Here is a 21,457-nt window from a genome sequence, read left to right as displayed (position 1 = left end):
AACCGTCTAAACTACAGGAAGTAAGGACGTCTTTTATTTTGAAAGTACGGCTTCTGGTGAGGTCACGTGACTCAACAGTCTCGGTATCATATGACTTGTTCATGTAAACATGGCGTTCAGGCAGAGCAGGACGTTTACCTTCACAGGGTTTGGGTCGGTTTTAAGTGTTTTAGCAACTTTACTGGTATTTAGTTTTTTGTGTGCGTCTGTCCGAGCTGAAATACAAACCGCTGTTATTGACAAACAAACCGGAAAGCTGACTATCATTGAAGGCTACCGAGAAGATTTTGTGGCTTGGGCGAACTTCACTGATGACATTAAAACATCAGGGTGAGTTGACGTTAATGTGTCCTTTAACCGGAGGTGCTTCTTAGCTTATATCACTGTCCGATATGGATAAAAACGTCCCCCTAATATTTGTCTTGAGTAGCTCTGAGGCTCGAAGAAGGAGGATTGCAAATGTCGCAGGAGAAGATGTCGAGGCTGCAGCTTCATCATCATTTAATTCATTTATTTTTATAATCCGTCATAATAGGATTAATGCCAGACAAGTACGTCATACAGCCACAGTGACGGAACAATAATCTCAATTTAAGAAATGCGTTGCATTTATAGTGATGTAACAAAGATGAAGTCAGTCAATTGATTATCTGATGGCTTATTGGCTTCATTTTGTGTTGGTTAATTCAATCTTGAAATGATCTCTGGTTCGTTTAATTTCACATAATCTGTATAGTTTTACCTACACAAAGGACAAAAAAAAACAAATATGAAGCATGAGAAACATGTGACCGATGTTAAAATACCCAGACATTTACTTATGAGCCTCTGTGCAAATGAAGCATACAAGTATTAAAATTCAACATAAATGCGTGAGTCTGATAAATAAAATATATTTGGAGGATAGAAGAAAATGAGCAATGTCAACAGAAAACATGTTGAAAGAAAAAGGAAAGAGGCCACAGAAAAGAAGAACATCACAGAATGTAAAAACAAAACAGAAAACAACATGTGACCTTTCTTGAAAGGGAAGTGAAAAGATTTAACTTTTATTATGTTGATGATTGTTTTATTTTACCTCGTTCATTCTCGTGTGCCCTCTCTTCAGCTGGTCTTTCTTGGAGGTCACTACCAGCAGTCAGTACAATGACACCATCCAAGCTTATGCTGCTGGTGCAGTGGAGGCTGCAGTCACATCCCCGGTCAGTTTAAACCTCATTCAGTCACAGGTCAAGATGTTTGCTTCACATTATTATTGTTCTATCTAAAGACGTGTTGTATTGATGTTTTAGCTCATCTATAAGCACTGGATGAACACTCTAATGAATTACTGCGGGCCCTTCACGTCACTCTCTGGTTACTGCGATCGCCTGAAGGCTTTCATTACGATCAATCTGCAGTGGGTTCAGGAGCAAATAGAGAAGCAGCCAGGCTCACCCTACTGGTACCAGGTACCTGATGAGCATTTGGAGGATAAAGTAAATTTTCGGTGTGAAACAAATCAGATCTTTCAGTATTTGTTTCTGCTCACCAGGTGCGCCTTGCACTGCTACAACTGAAAGGTCTGGAAGACGGCTACAATGATGAGCTGTCGTTTCCAGAGGGGCCCATCACCCTCAACCCATTTGGTTTCCTGTAAGTACTTCATCTGTTAATGAAACATGTTTGTCCACTGCTCCAGTGATTATAACCATCTGCCCGCTGGCTCACGTGCTTCACTGACTCTCTGTCCAAACAGACTTTTTCAGCTGGGCGGGGATCTCGAGGACTTGGAATCGGCTCTGAATAAATCCAGCCAAACCCGACCCCTTGGATCTGGTTCCTGCTCTGCTCTCATTAAGCTGCTGCCAAACAATAAAGAGCTGCTTGTGTCACATGATACCTGGAACACCTACCAGTCAATGCTGCGCATCATGAAGAAATACATCTTTGCCTTTAAAACCTCTCCTTTAGGTATTTCACTGGTGCATGTGTGCATCCTGTTCATCATTGCTCTCTAATCCCTGAGTATATACATATAGGTTAACATTTTTGGAAATGCCTCCTTCCATTTTCTTGATGAAGACTAGATGACAAGATTAATACCACTCCCATATCTGTATAGTGCATATGAAGTGACAGTCAGCAGCCAGTTAGCTTAGCTAACCATGAAGACTGGAAACATTGTGAACTACTTAGCCTGGTTCTGTCTGAATGTGGATCCTCAACTTGCTTATGGCTTTACCATATGATTTACAGACACATAAAGGCAACAAAATATATTTCCCCCAAATATCAAACTAAAATCATTTGTTTCAATAACACAAACACAATTTTGCAGAACTGCACTGTCAGCATTGTTGATGTTTATATCTTAACACAGGTTAGTCTGACATTAAGACTTTTTTAAGTGCTCTTATTATTTTCTCAGCCAATGATCTTCTTCCTGGAGGAACTCAGGCATTCTCATCTTACCCTGGATCCATCTTCTCTGGAGATGACTTTTATATCCTGAGTAGTGGCTTGGTGAGAATTCTTCACAAACGACAGAGCGTTAAAAATAAACTGCTGAAGATTAATGTATTATTTCATTGTGTTCTTGTCTGTGTTACACTGCGTCTATGTAGGTTACGTTGGAAACCACCATTGGCAACAGCAACCCTGCTCTCTGGAAGTTTGTTCAGCCCACAGGAACCGTCATGGAATGGCTGAGGAACATTGTTGCTAATCGACTGGCTGCTACTGCCATGGAGTGGGCAGACATATTCAAACAGTTCAACAGCGGAACGTGAGTTTTACACATCGGTTTAAACTGCCTGATCATTAGCTTTATTATCTCTTTGTCCCAATGTAATCCTCCGAGCAGGGTCTAGGCTCAGCTGCTATTTGTCTTGTGTTCAAAATTTCCACTGATGACGAGATTAGGTCAGTTTCTGTGTTACCGTATGCTGTCATGTGGACTGATTGGGTGAAAGACAACGGAAGAAAGACATTTATTATCTGGGGTCACATGAGAGGTTGGTTGCGACATAGAGCTGTAGTGGGGTTTTCTAGCTCATCAGGAGTCTTTGCTGTAAAATGCAGAATCTGTGACTTGAACATCTGTTACGTTATTGGGGTTAAAGGTTATGTGTGTGTGCTTTGTAGGTATAACAACCAGTGGATGATTGTGGACTATAATCACTTCACTCCAGGGAAGACTGATATTAAAGAGAAGCTCTTTGTTGTGTTGGAGCAGATTCCGTAAGTCTGTGCACCGAAACTTTAACAAAATTGATTCAGTATTTCTACAGATCATTAGTAACCCTATTGGAGATGAATCACTTAAAACAGCTGTTTCTTGTCTTGCAATGCTGCAGGGGACACATTATTTACAGTGATAAAACTGAGGAACTGCTGAAGAAAGGGTACTGGTCTAGTTACAACATACCGTGAGTGTCCCATCTGGAATTTATACCTTCGATTACATGAGCTCTACTGTGCTTTATATAAAAACTTCTTTTGTTCACATATGTTCATACATAGGTACTATGTGGAAATATTCAATGCCAGTGGCTGCAATGAGTTGGTTGAGAAGTTCGGCCCGTGGTTCTCTCTGGACCAGAATCCTCGGGCTCAGATATTTAGGAGAAACCAGACAGATGTCACAGATGTGGACTCCATGATCCGTCTCATGAGGTAAGGCCTGTCTGTTGCTCAGGTTTGGTAGTGCTAGATTGTTTTTTCAAAACATAACTTTTAACAGATTGTTTATGAGATGTACTGGTTTGCCTCAGGTATAATAACTTTAAGGAAGACCCACTATCCAAGTGTGAAGGCTGCAATCCACCTGAGAACGGGGAGAATGCAATCTCAGCCCGTTCAGACCTGAACCAAGCTAATGGAACGTATCCCTTTGGTGCCTTGAGACAGAGACAACATGGAGGAACCGACATGAAGGTTTTTATATTTTAAATTAGATTTCTTAGTACCATGGCCATCTAACCACTTGCCGCATGTACACTGATTTTGCATCCTCAATCTTTTCTGTATGTAGAACTCAAATGAACGTGAAAGTGAAATAGATTTTTCCTGAATTTAATGCATTGTGTGTGTTCCTGTGCAGATGACCTCCTACAAGATGTTTCACGAGTATGGCATGATGGCAGTGAGTGGGCCAACCTGGGACCAGGTTCCACCCTTCCAGTGGAGCACTTCCCCCTACAAAGACCTTGTGCACATGGGTCATCCTGACATTTGGGCTTTCAAGCCTGTGAAAGTCACCTGGACACCTTAATTGTAATCACACTGAACGTATAAGTGACATAAATGTAAATAGTGCCAGCTGAGCTGTCTTACGTTTTGATAAAGGGAAATACAGTGGGCATTGATTGTCAGAAGATTGATAATAATAGTGTTGAAGTATTACAGTGTACACATTGTAAAGCATTGAATACTAAGAAAGTTGTGAATGTGAAGCAATATGATCAAGAACTACAAATTCTTCTACATCAGATTTATATTTGATTGTTTTGTTTTAATTCCTTTTTTTAAACTCTTTTCTTAAAATTTTCCTCAATTTTAATTCTGATGCCTGAAATATTTGGGACGTGTCTGCACTTTCCTCTAGAGAAATCACCAAGTATGAACATTGATGTTGATGCAATTTGTGTCACACATGGCATATGTTTTGATTTTTTTTGTTGAATCATTTTTGCATAATTTATGTGTAATTCAGACTTGTATTTAATGATTTGTTTTTAAAGATTTAGGTTTCTCAATAAACATTGCCCTGATCTTTGCCCCTTTTTCGTAATTATGATGTATTATTGTCCAATTCTAACAATTGTAGTACACACCTACTCATGTGTTTTCAGCTTTTGTGGCTGAAAGGTATACCTTTCTTAGTGTTCTGTGAGCAATTATAGCAATTAAGCACAGGTTGTCCACCATCAGATGTGACATAGAGCAAGTCAGTACTCAATAAATTCAGTGTCTTGGAACTTTTAGCCCTGTCTTTCCAAACTCCCCCATGAATTGCACCTTGAAGATGAAACATAATAATACATGAAAATTTAATATTTCCTCCAAGCTAAATGTGCAACGCTAAATATAAAAATATTGCATGCTCTATAAGGATACTGCATTGCCTCCTCACCGATGTTGCAGTGTAACAGCAATGAAAACCTTGAACTACTACACAAAATAGAGAATTGTTTCACAAAACAGCATTTTATAAGATGGGTTTGTGCAAGTTAAGTATATGTATTCATATGAATCTCGCAGCCCTTTAGATAAATAAGCTTTTTTATATAACTAATGCAAATGTTTAAGAAATGACGGTGGAGTCACGTGGCTAAACGTAAATAATAACACTACATGCTTTCTATCCGGCTCCATATTTATCAAATCCCTCTTAATGAACAATCACGTGTTCCAAGTCATGGTTGTCGTCAAGCTGTTGCTGGTGTCGTAAACTCGTAACTCCGTCGTGTTGTTGTCTCGGCGGTGGTGTAATAACTAACGTAGCTTTTAACTTCTTAAATGTCAAACTCTGGCTTTATTTCCGTCAGCAGATCGTCTCAATGTGTTTTACGGAAACTGGAGACGTGATCAGAGAAAACTGTTTCGAGGTATGAAGTCAACTTTCAGCTTGTTAGTTCGTCCGTTACGCGGACAGTTTGCTGTTGTCGTGGAGAAGTCGCCTCCTGTTGCGCTAAAGTCTGAATGAATTTCTTCCGTCTGGCTGTGTATACAAATGTTTTTGTCATAATAAAGGGCGTTTGGGGAGATATTGTTTTCCATCATTATAAATAATTATGTATGTGTATCGTTAGCGCGTCGTTTTTGGCAAGTTGCAGTCACACAGCATATGGTTGACCTAAAGAAATCTCTGGTAAAGTCCATTGGAGATTATTCAGCCCGCGTTTAACAATGTTTCCTTCTTAAATATATGTTATATGTTTATAATTTGTTATTAGTTAATCAGTGATCCCTCTGCAGTTTCTTAAAATGACATCTATACATCCTTTCTTACAAAAATATTGATGCATATGCACATATTTGTCATTTGAAACTCTAAACATAAGCCATTCTGCACAACAAACATTACAGATAGGTACACACTTTGTGAACTAATCATTAACACCTTGCTTTTGGTTGATCAGCTGTTTTATATAGCCTGTAGGTCCACTTACAGGTCCCAACAGCAGATCTGGTAGGACTACCAAATGTACTGTGAGTACAATTCTAGTACCAATTCTAGTAAGTAAAGTGACTCTCTTCTGTTTACAGCCCTCTGGTTCTCAGCTGTATGTGGAAGTCTGATGATGGGTTTCTTGCAGCCTGTGACTAACCTCAGAGATTATACATCCCAGAATCCTCCAGGGGTGACCTTTTTCCTTTGTCTGTTGACTCTGGCTATCTCATTCATCTGCCTCAGCTCTTACAGCTATACCCACACTCTGCCTAACCCTGACACTGCGAAGGTAAGAAAGCACTTAACTAAATTTATTTTGGAGAATTTCTTAGTAACACTTTAATGTTTTGAATGGCTTTAATACACTCATGCAAAACGTTCAGCAATGCTTTTTTTGAAGACTTCCTAGTAAATGATGAATTCTGGTGTGCATAAACATAATGCTGTGCACGCTGTGACTGAATGTGTTCAAGCATTTCTCTGTGTCCTGATAGTATTTATGTATAATGAGATGCTTTATTCTTCTTCAGGACTGGAACCTCATACTGTCCTCCTTATCACAGCTCCAGCTCTGTGTTAAAGAAAATGCAACTTCATCTGAGCTGGTTCCCTCTGTTCCCTCACCTCTGATGGAGCAGGGAACTGACAGAAAGACCTCAGTTAGCTTAACATCGAGGCCTTCGTCTGTAACACATTTGCATCTCCAAGTTCCTCTGGCTGTGACCACCAGCTCACCAAGTGGTTCTCTAAAAGACTTTAGTCTGCACACTGCCCTGAGTGCCAGTCAGCTACGTCTTGAAGGTTGGTTTTGCAGTGGATAGGTGAATTTTAGTAAATGTGTGTATTACCTTGAATTCTCACTGTAATTATTTTACTCCTTAGGCAAAGAAAATGTCAGTTTGACACTAGACTATCTGTCAGGAAACAGCACCCACACCTGCCTCACCATAAGTGCCCCCACACACCTCCTGCCAATGCGGCTGTAAGTTAATTTACTCTGTATAGTTTCTAAGCTTTTAATTTAAATCAGTAACTACTATGTAACCTAAAAGGAATTTCACCAAACTTATTTTTTAATTATTATTTCTGTATGCTATACTTTCATGAAGGCTTCCTCCAAAGTGTCATGCATCAGGGAAAAATATTTCATCCATCCATGTGGAAGCGACCGACCAGCTGCCAACAGCATCACAAACCTGCTACAGTCTGCGCTGGAAGAATGATCCCTCTCTTACAGTCATGTTAACACCGGTACAGTAAACACACATGACCAACACCACTTACTCAGGCATGATACAGATACTCTTGTTTTCATCCTTTAATTCACCCTGTGCTTTTATATTTTAGAAGGAGCAGAACGTGGCTGAGCGGCATTTATTGGAAGCCAGTGTGTGTCTGCTCGGAGTTTGTTTCATTCTCTGTTTAGCTGCTAGCATGACACAATCACTCACACGCCGCTACCATTGGAATGGCCTGGACGTACAAAATGTAACGGTCATTTTAAATTTTACTATACTACCACTCTGCTTTTAGCACACTGAGACATGTGCAGTCTGTTTAATCTAACCTTGTTGCTTTACTTTGTTTTCAGGAGCCCTTGATTGATAGCTGAACATGTTTCTCCCTCTGCATCCTGAAAAAAATCCCTTGGTTGAAACATGCAATATGTATTGTAAAGTATGTACTACTTAAAACTGAAAAGGCATCCCACCAGTTTTACAATAGAAAGCAGTTTACATGTCCTAGAGATGATAACTCACTCACTGACACTAAGTGATGTGTTTTATTTCTCTGAAAGAGTCTGACAAATGAACCCTGGGAGTGTCATCGTAGTTATCTCAGTTTTGTTATGCACCAGTGTCAATATATTTAAGTCTTTGTTTGCATTAATTTTGTCCATTTCACTCTTTCTCACAAGTTCCCAGCTTCATGAATGTGCAATACATAATATCCACGTGAGAAATGGCAGTGATAGAGAGGGAGTATTGTTTGTATCAGGACCATGGAGTAATGGAAACAGCTCTTCTGGTAAAACTGTTTGATATTGTTCTTTAATATATTCCAGGAGTTGCTCCATCTATTTGAGGTTGCACAATTTCAAAATTTCTCCCAAGAAGTGGTTGGAAGTGCACGTTTGATTCCAGTGTTTTTCTAGTCAAACATTTACTATAACTTGAATGTTTTGCCAGCGAATGTGGTATATATAATGTACTGTATTACTATCTGCAGATGTATTCTCTCTCACACTTTTATGGGACCAAAGGTCTTTGGGTATATTGGGCCAACTTGATAGTCTATTAACACACAGAAGCTTAGCAGCTTTAAGAGGCACTGAAGAAGCCCTAAAATATCTGAAAAGAAATGTTGTGTCTGTTAAAACTGCTGTGATACATTGCCATTTGTAATGCCTGTTTAAAAATAAAGAATTAACAGTACACAAAGCACAGTCACATGTTGCAGGATGTTTGATTCACCTAGGAAATAAAGCATTGCTTTCATTCTGTTTTCAAACATTGTTTTCCTTTGCTTTAACAATTCTAATGTTGAGGAACTTTACTTGAGTTTTAAACTGGTAAAGTTCAGCATCTCTGACTCATTTATGGATTTCAGTGTTTTCCCTGGCTTAATGGCAGGCTTTGTCGTACTTAATCACATTGTATTTGACTTTCTTACAGTGACGTGTAATTTGTAATTTCTGCATTTACAAGTCAAAATAGTTAGGGCTGCAAATTGATCAACAAAGATGATTGTAAATTTAGTGAAAGGCCTTTATTGCCCTTTGTGAGGCAAATACCTAATAAACATTTCCCTGAGAGTCTGGGCCTTTAATTATACCTTTTGAATGTTTCTTTTGTTTTATGGTCTGGTTGGTAGTAATTTAATAAGAGACGTCACCGTGGACTTTCACCTCGTCTCCTACGGCCTTCGCACGTAGCAAGTAAAAACCCTCCAATCAGCGTTCAGAACGTTCACACGGTGCCTTCCTATTGGCCGAGTAGGGAGAAAATGGGCGGGATCTGTGCATAGCAGAGGGAAACCAACCACCGACGTTGAGGTGGTTGGATTTTTCGCGGCCTGGAGACTAATTTCATGTCAAGGAAAAGAAAACGTAACGTCACAAATTAACAAATACCTCTTGGACGGATTATTGTAGCAGCGCAAAGAGACTACATAACCACCGGCATGTGATAACAGTCTTCAGAGTCGGTAAAATGAGTTGATACAGCTAACGTCAGCCTTGTTTCCACACAGTGTAACGCTAGCTAGCTGCTTCATAAACATTTTGCAGAAGTCGCTAATATCCGCTTGCTGTTAACGTTAGTCGAACGCTTAACGTTAACAACAGTTGCTGCATAACTTTTGAAACGCCTTATGCTCTTGTCTAAACCGGACTTGGCCTTACTCTAAAGAAACGCAGCTAGGCCAGAGCCGGACTACAAAAATACCAAAACTATGCCTTCATGGCTGCCTGTTAGGACGCTCTTTCATTACAGTTTTTGTTCCCAGCAGGCCTCCCACGTGGTTGTTGTTGGTATCCTGGCCCGAGGGCACACTTGTGGGTGTCTCCTGAGACTTGATGAAAAAGCGTCCACATGAGTTAATGTCACATCGTGCCAAGAGTGACAGTTAATAGAGTGAGGAAGTATTTAGGTGCATGCACAATATTTGTGAACTCATTGTTTCCCTCTTAGGATGAAAGCTCTGGACTAGAGCTCGTTTTGTCAGGAAGAAGACAAACAGGAGACCAGGAAGGAAGTTGGCTACAATTATTTGGTGACCATGGCCTACTCCATCTACAGCAACCTGAGCAGGGCTCAGCTTACCTTTGAGTACCTGCACACAAATTCGTAAGTAAATGCTTTCTCGTAATTAATATGTGCTTCTGAACTTACCACTACCACACTGAATTACCACCTTGTTAGTTGAAATGAGAGAAGTACCTAATGTGACAGAACAACAATTAGGCTTTGATTCAGTACTTACCGGTTCATCTGCAAATGTGTTCTTGCAAGGTGCACAAATGACTTAAAATGCTACAACAGATCAATGCACAATATTAATGTTTTTCCAAAAAATCACCAGCCTTGAACCAGTCAATACACTCACTTACCAAAACATTAGGTGCACTGGTGAATATGAATGTATTCTAATGCACGTCAAAGTGTTCAGTTTACACTGCAGCAGTGCAAGAAACCTGATAATTCCCCTGTGATCCTCTTGGAGAATGTAGTTTGTGCTGTTATTTAGCCTAGCTTGTCCACTGAAATGGGGTTGTCAAAATAACAGAGAAACATTTGTTCCTACAACACAATGCTCCAGCCTCCAAAGTGAAAACACAGTTGAAGCTGATATTTGGTGCGGGACTGTTATATTAGAATGCATTCATTTTCACTAGTGTACTTTATTAACTGGTGAAGAAACACTACTTACCACCCCATATATATGTATTTTTGCACGGTGCTACAACAGGTTGATTCCCAACGTTACCTTTATTCCAGATAGACTAGATCAGTATCTCTCACACCGACCCTGAACCAGCCAGAAAAGTTGCCTGAATAGCCCATAATTTGTTTTTATGGTAAATATGTACTTAAAACATTAAGCTGACGGCATGCAGTGTCTTGGTTTTAAAGATAATTCCTACATCGCCTGTTTACTGCAGAAATGAGGATGCAAGTTGACCATCCTTTCATTGCTACAAAACAAATAAACCTCAGCCTTTTCTCTGAACGCCGCGGGGCATGTTAGAACATGTAGGAGGGCATGAGTTAACACACCTAGAATCACAGATGATAATGGACCGAGGCTCATTTCCAAATCCACTGTGTAGGGATTACGCTCAGGTCCAGGAAGGATTTAACCACACATTTAGTACTGAAACTATTGGTGTGTGCTTTAGTTATTTATACTAAACACAAGCTGTGATGGTGTCTTGTGGCGGGCATTTCTCATGAAATGATTAACCTATACGATGTAGTGTGACTTGTACTCAAGTGATGTAGGCAGCACCTGTCTTTGTCTTGTCATGTCAGGAAGTGGTTATACAAAAAGTGCACTAGACACCATGTGAAGGGTGAATACAGATTTTAGCACAGTTTGTCTTTGAGGAAAATGAGAGAATTAGTGTTTTTTTATTCTGTGTGGCAAACCTTATTACTGATTAAAATGACGTGTTTCCCTCTACACTTAAAATACAGGTTGTATAAGTGAATAACAACCACGCTGAATATTAATGTTGACTTCAGAGCCTGTCACCAAGTATCTCTATATTCTGTTAGATTCATTTAGTGCAAACATCGTAAGTTATCTCCCTATGATTGAAGCTTTCAACCCAGAGTAGATGTCGTCAGGTCGTGTCTAACTTTCCTAAGAAGCTTCCTTTAATTGTTATTGTATTAATGGATTTAGCGATCTGTTTTCAGGACAACCCACGAGTTCTTATTTGGAGCCTTGGCAGAGCTTGTGGACAACTCAAGGTACTTATAATGACTTGCAACAAAGCCTATAACTATTACCATTGGCCTAGCATCGTTCTCGTAGAAAGTCTCACGGTTGGGTTATTTATTTTACAGAGATGCCAGCGCGACACGAATAGACATCTACACAGGTACGCTTAATAGTAGTTAACACGTACATATACATGCGCGGTTATTCATTGCTCATAGTGTCTTATCTCTTACCTTCCTGTTTTTTGTTGGTTTTTTTTCTTGACAGAAAAAAGACCAGAGCTGCGGGGCGGCTACATGCTCTGTTTTCTGGATGATGGTATTGGGATGGACCCCAGTAAGTGTCACTTAATTACCAGGGGAACAACTTAACGCTAGTGTTTAGTTCATATATTGTGTAGATCCATTGTGAGGTTTTCTGGTGATATCTGTATTTTGAATGTGATGCACCTTTCTCTTACTAGATGAAGCAACCCATGTGATTCAGTTTGGAAAGTCAAACAAACGGTCCCCTGAGTCCACTCAGATTGGACAGTATGGAAATGGACTGAAATCGTAAGTCCTTTGTCCAGTTCTTTTCTGTTTATGATTATACAGTTGGTATACTAGTGTTTACCGTTTACCATTGGAAATGTGCTTGTTTCCTCAGGGGCTCTATGCGTATTGGGAAAGACTTCATCTTGTTCACAAAAAAGAACGACACACTGACTTGCCTTTTCCTATCGAGGACTTTCCATGAAGAAGAAGGACTTGATGAGGTCAGAGACAGCTGTTAGAAAGGACTCCTGAGCTCTGATGCTATTTTTTTAGTAGGCATATCTACAAGTAATGGATTCAGTCATTCCTAAATGGATACATGCAGTTAACTGTCTACAGAACAAGACAATTTAATTGAATTCAGGAAATTAGTACTTAAGGTTTTTGATCCTCTCTCCGCAGGTGATTGTGCCTCTCCCCTCCTGGGATTTAAAGACTAAGGAGCCTCTGACGTCTGATCCAGAAAAGTATGCCATAGAGACAGAGCTGATCTTCAAATACTCTCCTTTTAAAAACGAACAGCAGCTGATGGAGCAGTTCAACAAAATAGAAAGCAGCAGTGGTAAGCGTAGGGGGCGTAGTGTGTGTGTAAAAAAGGGTTATCTTTGTAATGCTCAAGTTGTATGCACTTGAGTCTAGAGAATGTGGTGGTCGATGCTAAATATATTTTTTGTGTTGTATTCTAATAAAAGGCACACTTGTGATCGTCTATAATCTGAAGCTGATGGACAGCAGAGAACCTGAGCTGGATGTAGAGACGGATCACCAAGATATACTGATGGCTGGGACGCCTTCTGAGGGAGTGTGAGTATAGTTGTTGCTTTGAAGGGGTTTGAAAGGGACTGCTTTAAGGTATCTAACACAGGAGCCACTGACCCATCATGAAAGTAATTATATTCTGTACATTTTTTCATTTGACATTGAGTGCATTGGGAAAAAATGTTGTGAATGCTGATGGATTTATGTTTGGCTTTCACAGGAAGCCAGAGAAGAGGTCCTTCAGGGCCTATGCTGCTGTTTTGTACATCGACCCACGCATGAGGATTTTTATCCAGGGCCATAAAGTCAGGACAAAGAGACTTTCCTGCTGTCTTTATAAACCAAGGTAATATAATATTAAATTTATATAGTATCTGCAACTTCTTTATTCCACTAGCTTGATTTTCATTGGCATTGTTTTGTTTTTTTGTTAAAGGGTTTATAAATACTCCTCGACTCGTTTCAAAACTCGGGCTGAGCAAGAAGTTAAAAAAGCAGATCACCTTGCAAAGATTGGTGAGTCGGTGGTATGTTCATTGTGTTAATGCAGGATTTGTTTTTTTCCCCCCAAACGTGACAAATTTCTTTCTTGCTGTTTCAGCGGAAGAGAAGGCCAGAGAGGCGGACAGTAAGCGCGTGGCTTTGGAGGCCAGATTAGGAGAGGACCTGTCAAAAGATTCACGGGTAAACGGATATGTTGGTTTATCATCAAATGGAAATGTGTCTATTGAAGCAAGGTTTTAGACCCATCCATAGACAAGGAAGATACGAAAAGAAATACAGCATGTGAATACATAGTCTCAGATTTAATTAGATAGAAGTGGCAGATATAAAAGCATTAAACTGTGATGTGAAAAAGCTGAGAGTGTCTTAAAATCTGTTCTTGTGCAAACACGAAGCCAGTGTAAAGGTGTAAGACTGGAGGACACCTTGGATTATTTATCACTTGCTGTAACTAATTATGACTTGCATACATTTTGGTTTGTAATCTCACTTACTGATGTCGCCCTCTGCCTCATGTTCCTCTAGGCAATTTTGAGAAAGGTTCAGGATTCAGCCATGATGCTACGAAGGGATGCTGACATGAAAAAAAGGATTCTCGAAGCCAAACAGAAGTATGTTAATCAAAACTGTAAAGCCTCCTATTTATAGATGTACAAACTATAATTATTTTGTTTCTCATCAAATTGGCTGATAATTTAGGAAATAAAATAGTTGATGTTTAATCTTTATACATATTTGTTAAATGTAATATGCTCTGTCATTTGCACATAAAGAAAAAACTAAAACTCTTCCAATTCTTTCTTCTTCTTTAGAGCATTAAAGGAACCTAAGGAGTTAAACTTTATATTTGGAGTCAACATTAAACAGAGGGACCTTGATGGGATGTTTGTGTACAACTGCTCTCGTCTCATCAAGATGTATGAGAAGACAGGGCCTCAGCTGGAGGGAGGCATGTAAGTAAAACAAACAAAGACACTGAAAAGTGACAGGGGAAGATTAAATTGAAATGTTTTACAATTCTGTTTTTGTGTGTTTTAGGGCGTGTGGCGGTGTGGTTGGGGTAGTGGATGTCCCATATTTAGTTCTGGAGCCTACCCACAACAAACAAGACTTTGCAGATGCTAAAGAGTACCGGCATTTATTAAAATCCATGGGGGAACATTTAGCTCAGTACTGGAAGGACACCAACATTGGTAAGTGTTCCTTCATTGGGTAATAAAACATCCTGTTGGCATCTGAAGGTAAAATGGTCTGAACATGTCCATGTAGCCGTGTTTGAAGAGGGGGTATAAAAAAAAAAAAACAAACTCTGCTCTCCCATTCCACTTCAGTGTGAACACACACACTTTTTACTCACTTTGGAAGAAGGTGTGTCAAAAGGACACAGCCCCCTTTCTTTGCTGCCACACCTCTTCACTCCTGTGACATTTGTGTATGTTTTATGATTGACTGATTATCTCCTTGGAAGAGTTAGAAAATTTAACAACCATTTGAAACATTGAGGAGTTTGAGGAGATCTGTCCCCAACCGCTGACTGTCCTATTTAATCCAGGTGGTATCTGCAAGTCAGGCACCAAGAGAAGGAGATACAGGGATAGAGTAATGTGTGAGGTAGAGCTGGACTGTAAGTACATGTAGCTCCAGTAAGGGACAATTAGGAAAGTTCTATTTTCCACTTGGTAAATGGCCACTTTAATGCTTGTACTACAGTATATTTGTTTTTAAGTTTAACAAATAACTTCTGAATATATGTGTTTCTTATGCAGCACAGAAAGGCATAGTGAAGTTCTGGGATGAGTTTGGATATCTGTCTGCCAGCTGGTCTGCACCTCCATCTACAGAGCTGAGATACAAGCGACGTCGCGCCATGGAGATACCACTTACTATTCAGTGTGGTAAGTTACAGATTCACAGACTTACTGTATCTGAAGTGACTCGTTGCAACAAACCTTTTGATTGTGTATTTTATTTTTAGATAAATGTTTAAAGTGGAGAACGCTGCCTTTCCAGATGGATGCCGTGGACAAACGCTACCCAGACAGTTGGGTGTGTCTCATGAACCCCGACAGCAGTCAAGACAGGTACAGCCACAGTGAGGTTTAACTGGATATGGGATAGGACAATCAGTTCATAATATTTGTTAATTCAGTCACTGTCTTTACCATGCCACGACTTTACTTTGTTGTGTTTGTGTTTTAGATGTGATGCTCTTGAACAGAAACAGAATTTGCCTTGTGGTGTTTTGAAGAAAGACAAGCAAACAGCTGAAGACAAACAGAAAGAGCTTGCAGAGAAAATCAAACAGCAGCAGGAGAAACTAGAAGCTCTGCAGGTATCTCATTCAGCACATTCTGTCTTGTTATTATTATTATTATTATTATTATTATTATTATTATTATTATTCCATTTTTCACTGCTGCCACCTAGTGACTGGAGGCTTGTTTATCGTTCAAGCATGAATGACGACATTAATGTCCCCCCCACTATTTGAGAAATACTGGTTATGTGTATATGAAGAGGACGTAAATATCTGATTTCCTCCTTTCAGAAAACCAGCACCATTAAATCTTCAGCAGATGTAAAAAAGCTTCCACTCCAGGTCAGCATGAAACCAACCGACAGCTCCTCTCAGGTACAGCCTCCTCATACTGTAGTTCTCAAGTTGTTATTTTAAAATGCATTTCCTTCTTTTAAAAGAAGGATTCTAACTAAACAGAGAACATTAATATAGGATTGACACTGAAAATACGTTTTATATTATCCTTACCTTTCTGATACCATTTGTTGGCGCTTCAAGGGCAACTGCCTGTGCTTGTTATCCAGTTACTCGTTCATTCATAAAGACATTGCTGTTGGTGTGAATCAGGTTTTTCTTTCCTTATCGCACTGAAATGTTTGTGTCTCCTTTTAACGTGTTGCTGATTCAGGCAACAAGGTCTTCTGAAAGGTCCATAACACGCCCACGCTCCCCACCACTCCCAGTTCACCTCAAAAATGCCCAGAGTGCCCCTTCAGCACGTACAGCATCTCAGCGCCCCAGCCGAACACCTGCCCCTCCTCCACCTAAAGTTGAACCATCCAGGTCCAGAGCTGTGGCAAAACCTCCTCCACCTTCTTCAAAGACTGTACCCAAAGCTACTGCCAAAACACCACCATCCAGCCGAAGCTCACGGGTAAGTTGCAGGTTTCATGGAATGGAAAAGTTTGTTGGTGAAAGTGTTTAATAAGGCCTCATGTATGATTTAAACCCCAAAACAACATGAACAAGAAGATTTCTTTAAACAGGCATCTACCAAAGCATCATCTGTTAAACCAGCAGCTGCTGGGCAGCGCAAGAGAATAGTAGAACAGGAGGACAGTGAGGAAGAGGATGAAGAAGAGGAGGAGGAGGAAGAGGAGGAGGAGGAGGAGGAGGACAGTGAGGAGGAGAGTGAAGAACCTCAAACAAAGAAATCCAAAATGGCTGTAGCTGCTGGTTATCGTGGTAAAGTGGCAGAGAAGGCCCCACCTCCAAAACGTGGAAAAATGGATGAGGTAAAGATAAACAGTAGTTCCTGTTAAGTGCAGATTCAGTGATATTCATCTTTTCAGAGCGTTAGTTTGGTGCCTTGATCTCTGGACATATTATTTTCTAGTTGCATACACCTAATTTAAGCAGGAGACTCTGTACTGGAATGCAGTACAGAGTCTCTCTTAGCTGGCAACAATATTTTGGTGGACAACACGGTGGTGCCAGTGAAATCAATGTCATACAGCGGGGGAAAAAAACTAAATAAAGAAATGTAGGCATTACTGGATGACTAAGTAGGTTACTAAATTTACAAACAGATCCCTTCTGTTAACCTGCAAGGTTATTCTCATCCTCAGCCTGAGAAGAAAGGGGTTTTTGCTCCTACGCGGCAGACACCAGCTACACCAACCTCTGCCTCTAAATCCATTACTGTGCAACAGCATGGGGCTAAAGAAAAGGTAGCCTTACTGGATCCCGCTCTTTACTACCCTTCAGTAAAGCTGGGCTGCATCTGCCCTCACGACTCCTCTAACAGTCAAGTCATCGTATCTTTTAGCTCATTTGGGTGTGTTGTCAGATTAACACTCTTTTCTAACAACTTCCTGGAATAATAAAGTAATTTTCTTAACAGTTCTCTTCACCTGAGCATGCGATCTTACCAAATGCCTGAGATCACTTTGGGACTTCCAGCTCTTTCACTAAAACCTTTCCAACCAATTTCATCTAATCTCACTCTTCTCTCAGTGAAACACCTATCTCACTGCAGTGGAGGTTAAAAACAAGTTTTTATTTTTGCAGGCGCCTGAGAAAGCTACGCAGCAGGAACCAGAGATTGACACTAAAAATGCCCAAAAAGGTGAGATGATGCTCTGAAAAACATTCATCACTGGAACCGTTTAAAAAAAGGATTTTCTGACCATGAATACATTTTTGTTTTTTTTTAATAAACAGATAAAGGTCTACTAGTTGAAGTACGTGTCAATAAGGAGTGGTACACTGGCAAGGTTGTTGCTGTTGAGGCAAACAAACAAAGCATTCGCTGGAAAGTTAAATTTGACTACGTACCTCGAACCACCCTTAAGGACCGATGGTAAGGTACAGTGTCTGTGTGGTTTGATTCTCCACTTTTTGGCATGCCAGATAATTAATATCCCATACGTGTGTATATGTTTCTCTGTTAAGGGTTTTTAAGGGTAGTGATGAAGTCCGGTTGATGCGGCCACCGTCTCCAATCTCACAGACACCTGACACCCAGCAGGAGACAGAGAAGGGGCCGGCACCCATGGAGCCAGACACCACTCAGCCTGGAACCAGTCGAGAGGTGACCGACAGCCTGGTCACCATGTTGAGGTGAGCTGGTTACAATTCTGTTTCCTGTCATATGAATTCCAGCATCCAGTGCTCATACAATACAGCAGTTTCTGAATCACTCTTTATTGAAGTTTATGCTCTCATGTTTTCAGGACAATGCTGCGTTACTTCTTCCCTCCTGCTTTTCGGATCCCCAAGGACGATGTCAACAGCATGACAGCCGAGGAGTTGGTTGCATTTCCTTTGGTGAGATGAATTTAATAGAAGCATTAGAATCATAAATAAGTAAACATAATGGTATTTTACAGAATGGATATCTGTGTATCCAATTTTATAAGAGTACAGTACACTATGGCTGGGTTTAAAAAAAACCTTGGACTGATTTTGCATGACTATTCTCACAAGATCAGGAAATGAGATTGGTCTATATGTGTGGGAGATCGAAAACATGACATAAGCTACAGCTCTGACAGCAACGTCAGGCCTGAAGGCTGAACTGTGGCAACATTTTGGATTTAAAAAGTAAGACGACAGAATAGCTGGACAAAAGCAAAGCCTTGTGCAAGATCTATAGTGGAAAGACCTCAAATCTCTGAAACCAGTGAAAACTGTTTTTGTATAAAATCTGAATAACTTAAGCCAAATTCTTTCGAAACTGAAAATATCTAAATGAATTATTGAATTGAATTTGGATCTTGTTAATCAGAATCAAATCGATTCAGGACTCAGTAGCAAGCTTGTATCTCAGCTCCAAGATATATACACTGAAATAATACCTCATCATGTGCACCTCCATAAGGTGCATCATGTTTTACACCTTAAAATGTCTGTACTTGCACGTTAAGCTGCTCACTTGTGCCTTAAATTGCCCCCCAGGGACAAATAAAGTCTTCTGAATCTGAATCTGAATCTGAATTAACTTGGACTTGCTGCTGTTTTCTTGTTCAGAGTGTTGATCTTTTGTGTGAATTTGTTTCCCCTCTCTTTATAGAAAGAGTATTTCCAACAGTATGAGTCAGGTCTCCAGTCGTTGTGTAATTCATACCAGAGCAGAGCTGATGCTCGGGCCAAAGCTGTGGAGGAGAAGAGCAACAGCAATGAAGTCAAACTAAGGGAAGCAGACGAAAAACTACAGAAACTACGAACAAACATTGTAGCACTCCTACAGAAAGTACAAGAGGTAGGTTTGCTTCATTCAGTACTCAACATTATTAATGGTCAAAGAAACAGAACCGATAGAATAAATATACTGGATCATGGAGGTCACAAAGTAATGTTTGTTTCACTCTTTTAGGACATTGACATAAACACAGATGATGAACTTGATGCCTACATAGAAGACCTGCTCACCAAGGGTGACTAAAGAAGAAAATTATGAAACGGAAGAGGACATGGATATTAACGGACTGACAGTTTTCGATCCAGCCATTACTTGCTGTCCCCAAGGACCCATGCTTATGTGCAGTTGGCTGTGAATACTGGGGACATTTTCATTATTGATCCCTCCAAATCTTAAATCTTTTTTTTTTTTTTTTTTTTTAACATTGTTGGTTAGCCTCCTGGCCTGTGGTTTTCTTTTTAGTCCTTTTTATATATTCACGGTTATATATGTTAATCTATGTTTAAGACATCCTGTCTTTATCAAGCTTTGGAATAATTTGTGTAGGTTTAATACAACGTATGCTCCTTTTTATATAGTCAACTAATGCTGTGACATTTGTTGCTCCTTTTGGTCCTGGTGGGGGATTCCACACACTAAGTGACTGAAGACTTTGGTTGAAATGGTCTGTTCTCTGTTTTGGAGCCATTACCTAAACGGCGAGTTTTATTTTGTACACTAAAATCACATCAGTGTTGCCCGTCATCTTCCTACATCCTGGTTTGCAGACTAAGTTTGTCTCTTACGGTCAGGTGATGTGCCACACCCAAAAACAAGAACCAGTTACTGGCTCTTATCAGAATGGATATTCCTTTAAATCCCCTGCATGTAAGCTATATTCATTTTTGGGAGAGAAAAAAAGCTTTGTTAAATTCAAAACTGTGTTCATAATCATTCAGTACGCGTGTCCTTATTTCTGAACAGTTTTAACATGTCATGAAAATGTTTTATTAAACGGTGCATGCTTTCAGTCGTTTGACTTTTGCTTTTCAGCATTTTTGATGAAACTTTACTTGATGACAGTAGGTTCAGCAAAACGTTATTTAAATGTCTGTAAATAGTAAATAACAAAATATTGGTTGTGGGAAATGTACATTTTGTATTGAGTCTTAAGTAAAAGTTAAAAACTAAGGCATTATATATTAGTGTCATTAGTTTGCCCAGGGTCTGTGGTCACTTGAGAGTTTTGTCAGCCCAGTAATATTAAGGGGAATGGAATTTCGTTTGTGGTGCTTAGAGAATCAAACATTTTAATCGTTTAAATGAGCAATGCATCTTACACTCACTTGCCAGCTCGTTAGGTACACTAGTGAAAACAAATTGCGTCTGCACTAAATCTCCCTTCATGAAGGTTAATGTTCAGTTTATGTTGAAATGGTGTAAGAAAGATAGTAGGTCGTTTGGAGGATGTGGTTTGTGGACAAAACAGTCTTCATTTCAGTGCTCCAGCCACAGTAGTTAAAAGTCATATCTTAAAAAGTTGTTCAAATAAAAATTACGTCTTCAGTGGAAAAGTACATATGAAAATCTGCTAGACATTTGACCTGGCTTTTATATAGATTAGGAAACTGCTGTGGAAAGCTTTAAAAAATTATACAAGACAACACAAAGATGAAGGATCATAATAACAGTGGCTTTGACCATTTCTTTATTTTTTTTATATTTTTAATAAATCACATTGGCAGACTAATTTGTCATATCTTCACGGTTCTTGAGACTGATCCAAAGCAGGAAAACCAGTAGGCTGAAGGAACCTTTTTGTTCCTTTAAAATGCTGAGACTATAACTTCCAGGTGCTCTTGGGTGGAAACAGCCACAGTGGGATGGCGGCTTGGGACAGGTAAATCATGGATTCTTGATGGCCAGACATCTAATGTTTGAGAACGGGACATCATACGTCCAAATCACTAATAACTTCGGGTTAACCCTAAGCACTGCCAGCCATTAAGATGTGTGGTCAGTCGTAGTCTACTATCCATTTACACATGACAGTATTGAATGGACTGCTCCTCAACTGAGACAATCTCATCCACAATATCAACAACACCAGGGAAATGATTACACTCCAGAAA

The 21,457-nt window shown here is 39.8% G+C and overlaps 3 protein-coding genes across 5 annotated transcripts; all 3 read left to right on the top strand.

Annotated features, from left to right (window-relative positions):
* Positions 1-109: 109 nt before the first annotated feature.
* Positions 110-4,754, top strand: plbd2 (phospholipase B domain containing 2; the record flags this gene model as incomplete). Its single annotated transcript, XM_084551883.1, has 12 exons — positions 110-330; positions 1,109-1,202; positions 1,293-1,451; positions 1,535-1,635; positions 1,739-1,953; positions 2,411-2,505; positions 2,607-2,767; positions 3,127-3,222; positions 3,339-3,410; positions 3,505-3,657; positions 3,756-3,918; positions 4,085-4,754. 12 exons carry the CDS (start codon positions 110-112, stop codon positions 4,253-4,255), a joined length of 1,701 nt encoding a protein of 566 aa, XP_084408009.1. The 3' UTR covers positions 4,256-4,754.
* Positions 4,755-4,961: 207 nt separating this feature from the next.
* LOC311493300 (transmembrane protein 248) lies at positions 4,962-8,997 on the top strand. Its single transcript, XM_084551884.1, has 7 exons — positions 4,962-5,591; positions 6,253-6,446; positions 6,688-6,958; positions 7,040-7,139; positions 7,267-7,408; positions 7,505-7,645; positions 7,749-8,997. Exons 2-7 carry the CDS (start codon positions 6,285-6,287, stop codon positions 7,767-7,769), a joined length of 837 nt encoding a protein of 278 aa, XP_084408010.1. The 5' UTR covers positions 4,962-5,591; positions 6,253-6,284; the 3' UTR covers positions 7,770-8,997.
* A 212-nt stretch (positions 8,998-9,209) lies between these two features.
* On the top strand, positions 9,210-20,478 carry morc2 (MORC family CW-type zinc finger 2). Of its 3 annotated transcripts, none has more exons than XM_084551880.1 (28): positions 9,210-9,364; positions 9,850-10,005; positions 11,581-11,634; positions 11,731-11,765; positions 11,873-11,941; positions 12,069-12,159; positions 12,254-12,362; positions 12,544-12,703; positions 12,834-12,945; positions 13,121-13,246; positions 13,337-13,416; positions 13,502-13,584; positions 13,930-14,015; positions 14,217-14,357; positions 14,443-14,597; positions 15,171-15,299; positions 15,380-15,485; positions 15,604-15,736; positions 15,953-16,036; positions 16,332-16,577; positions 16,690-16,938; positions 17,272-17,373; positions 17,714-17,771; positions 17,867-18,005; positions 18,098-18,265; positions 18,379-18,472; positions 19,218-19,406; positions 19,521-20,478. In XM_084551880.1, exons 2-28 carry the CDS (start codon positions 9,938-9,940, stop codon positions 19,587-19,589), a joined length of 3,135 nt encoding a protein of 1,044 aa, XP_084408006.1. In that variant the 5' UTR covers positions 9,210-9,364; positions 9,850-9,937; the 3' UTR covers positions 19,590-20,478. The 3 variants fall into 3 exon arrangements, with proteins under 3 accessions (XP_084408006.1, XP_084408008.1, XP_084408007.1); XM_084551881.1 differs by having other exon boundaries at positions 9,214-9,364; positions 9,668-10,005; XM_084551882.1 differs by lacking the exon at positions 17,272-17,373.
* The last annotated feature ends 979 nt before the right edge of the window (positions 20,479-21,457 follow it).

Source organism: Chelon labrosus (assembly GCF_963514085.1).
Source record: "Chelon labrosus genome assembly, chromosome: 9".
NCBI classification, from domain to species: domain Eukaryota; kingdom Metazoa; phylum Chordata; class Actinopteri; order Mugiliformes; family Mugilidae; genus Chelon; species Chelon labrosus.
This window is presented reverse-complemented; position numbering and strand designations above follow the sequence as displayed.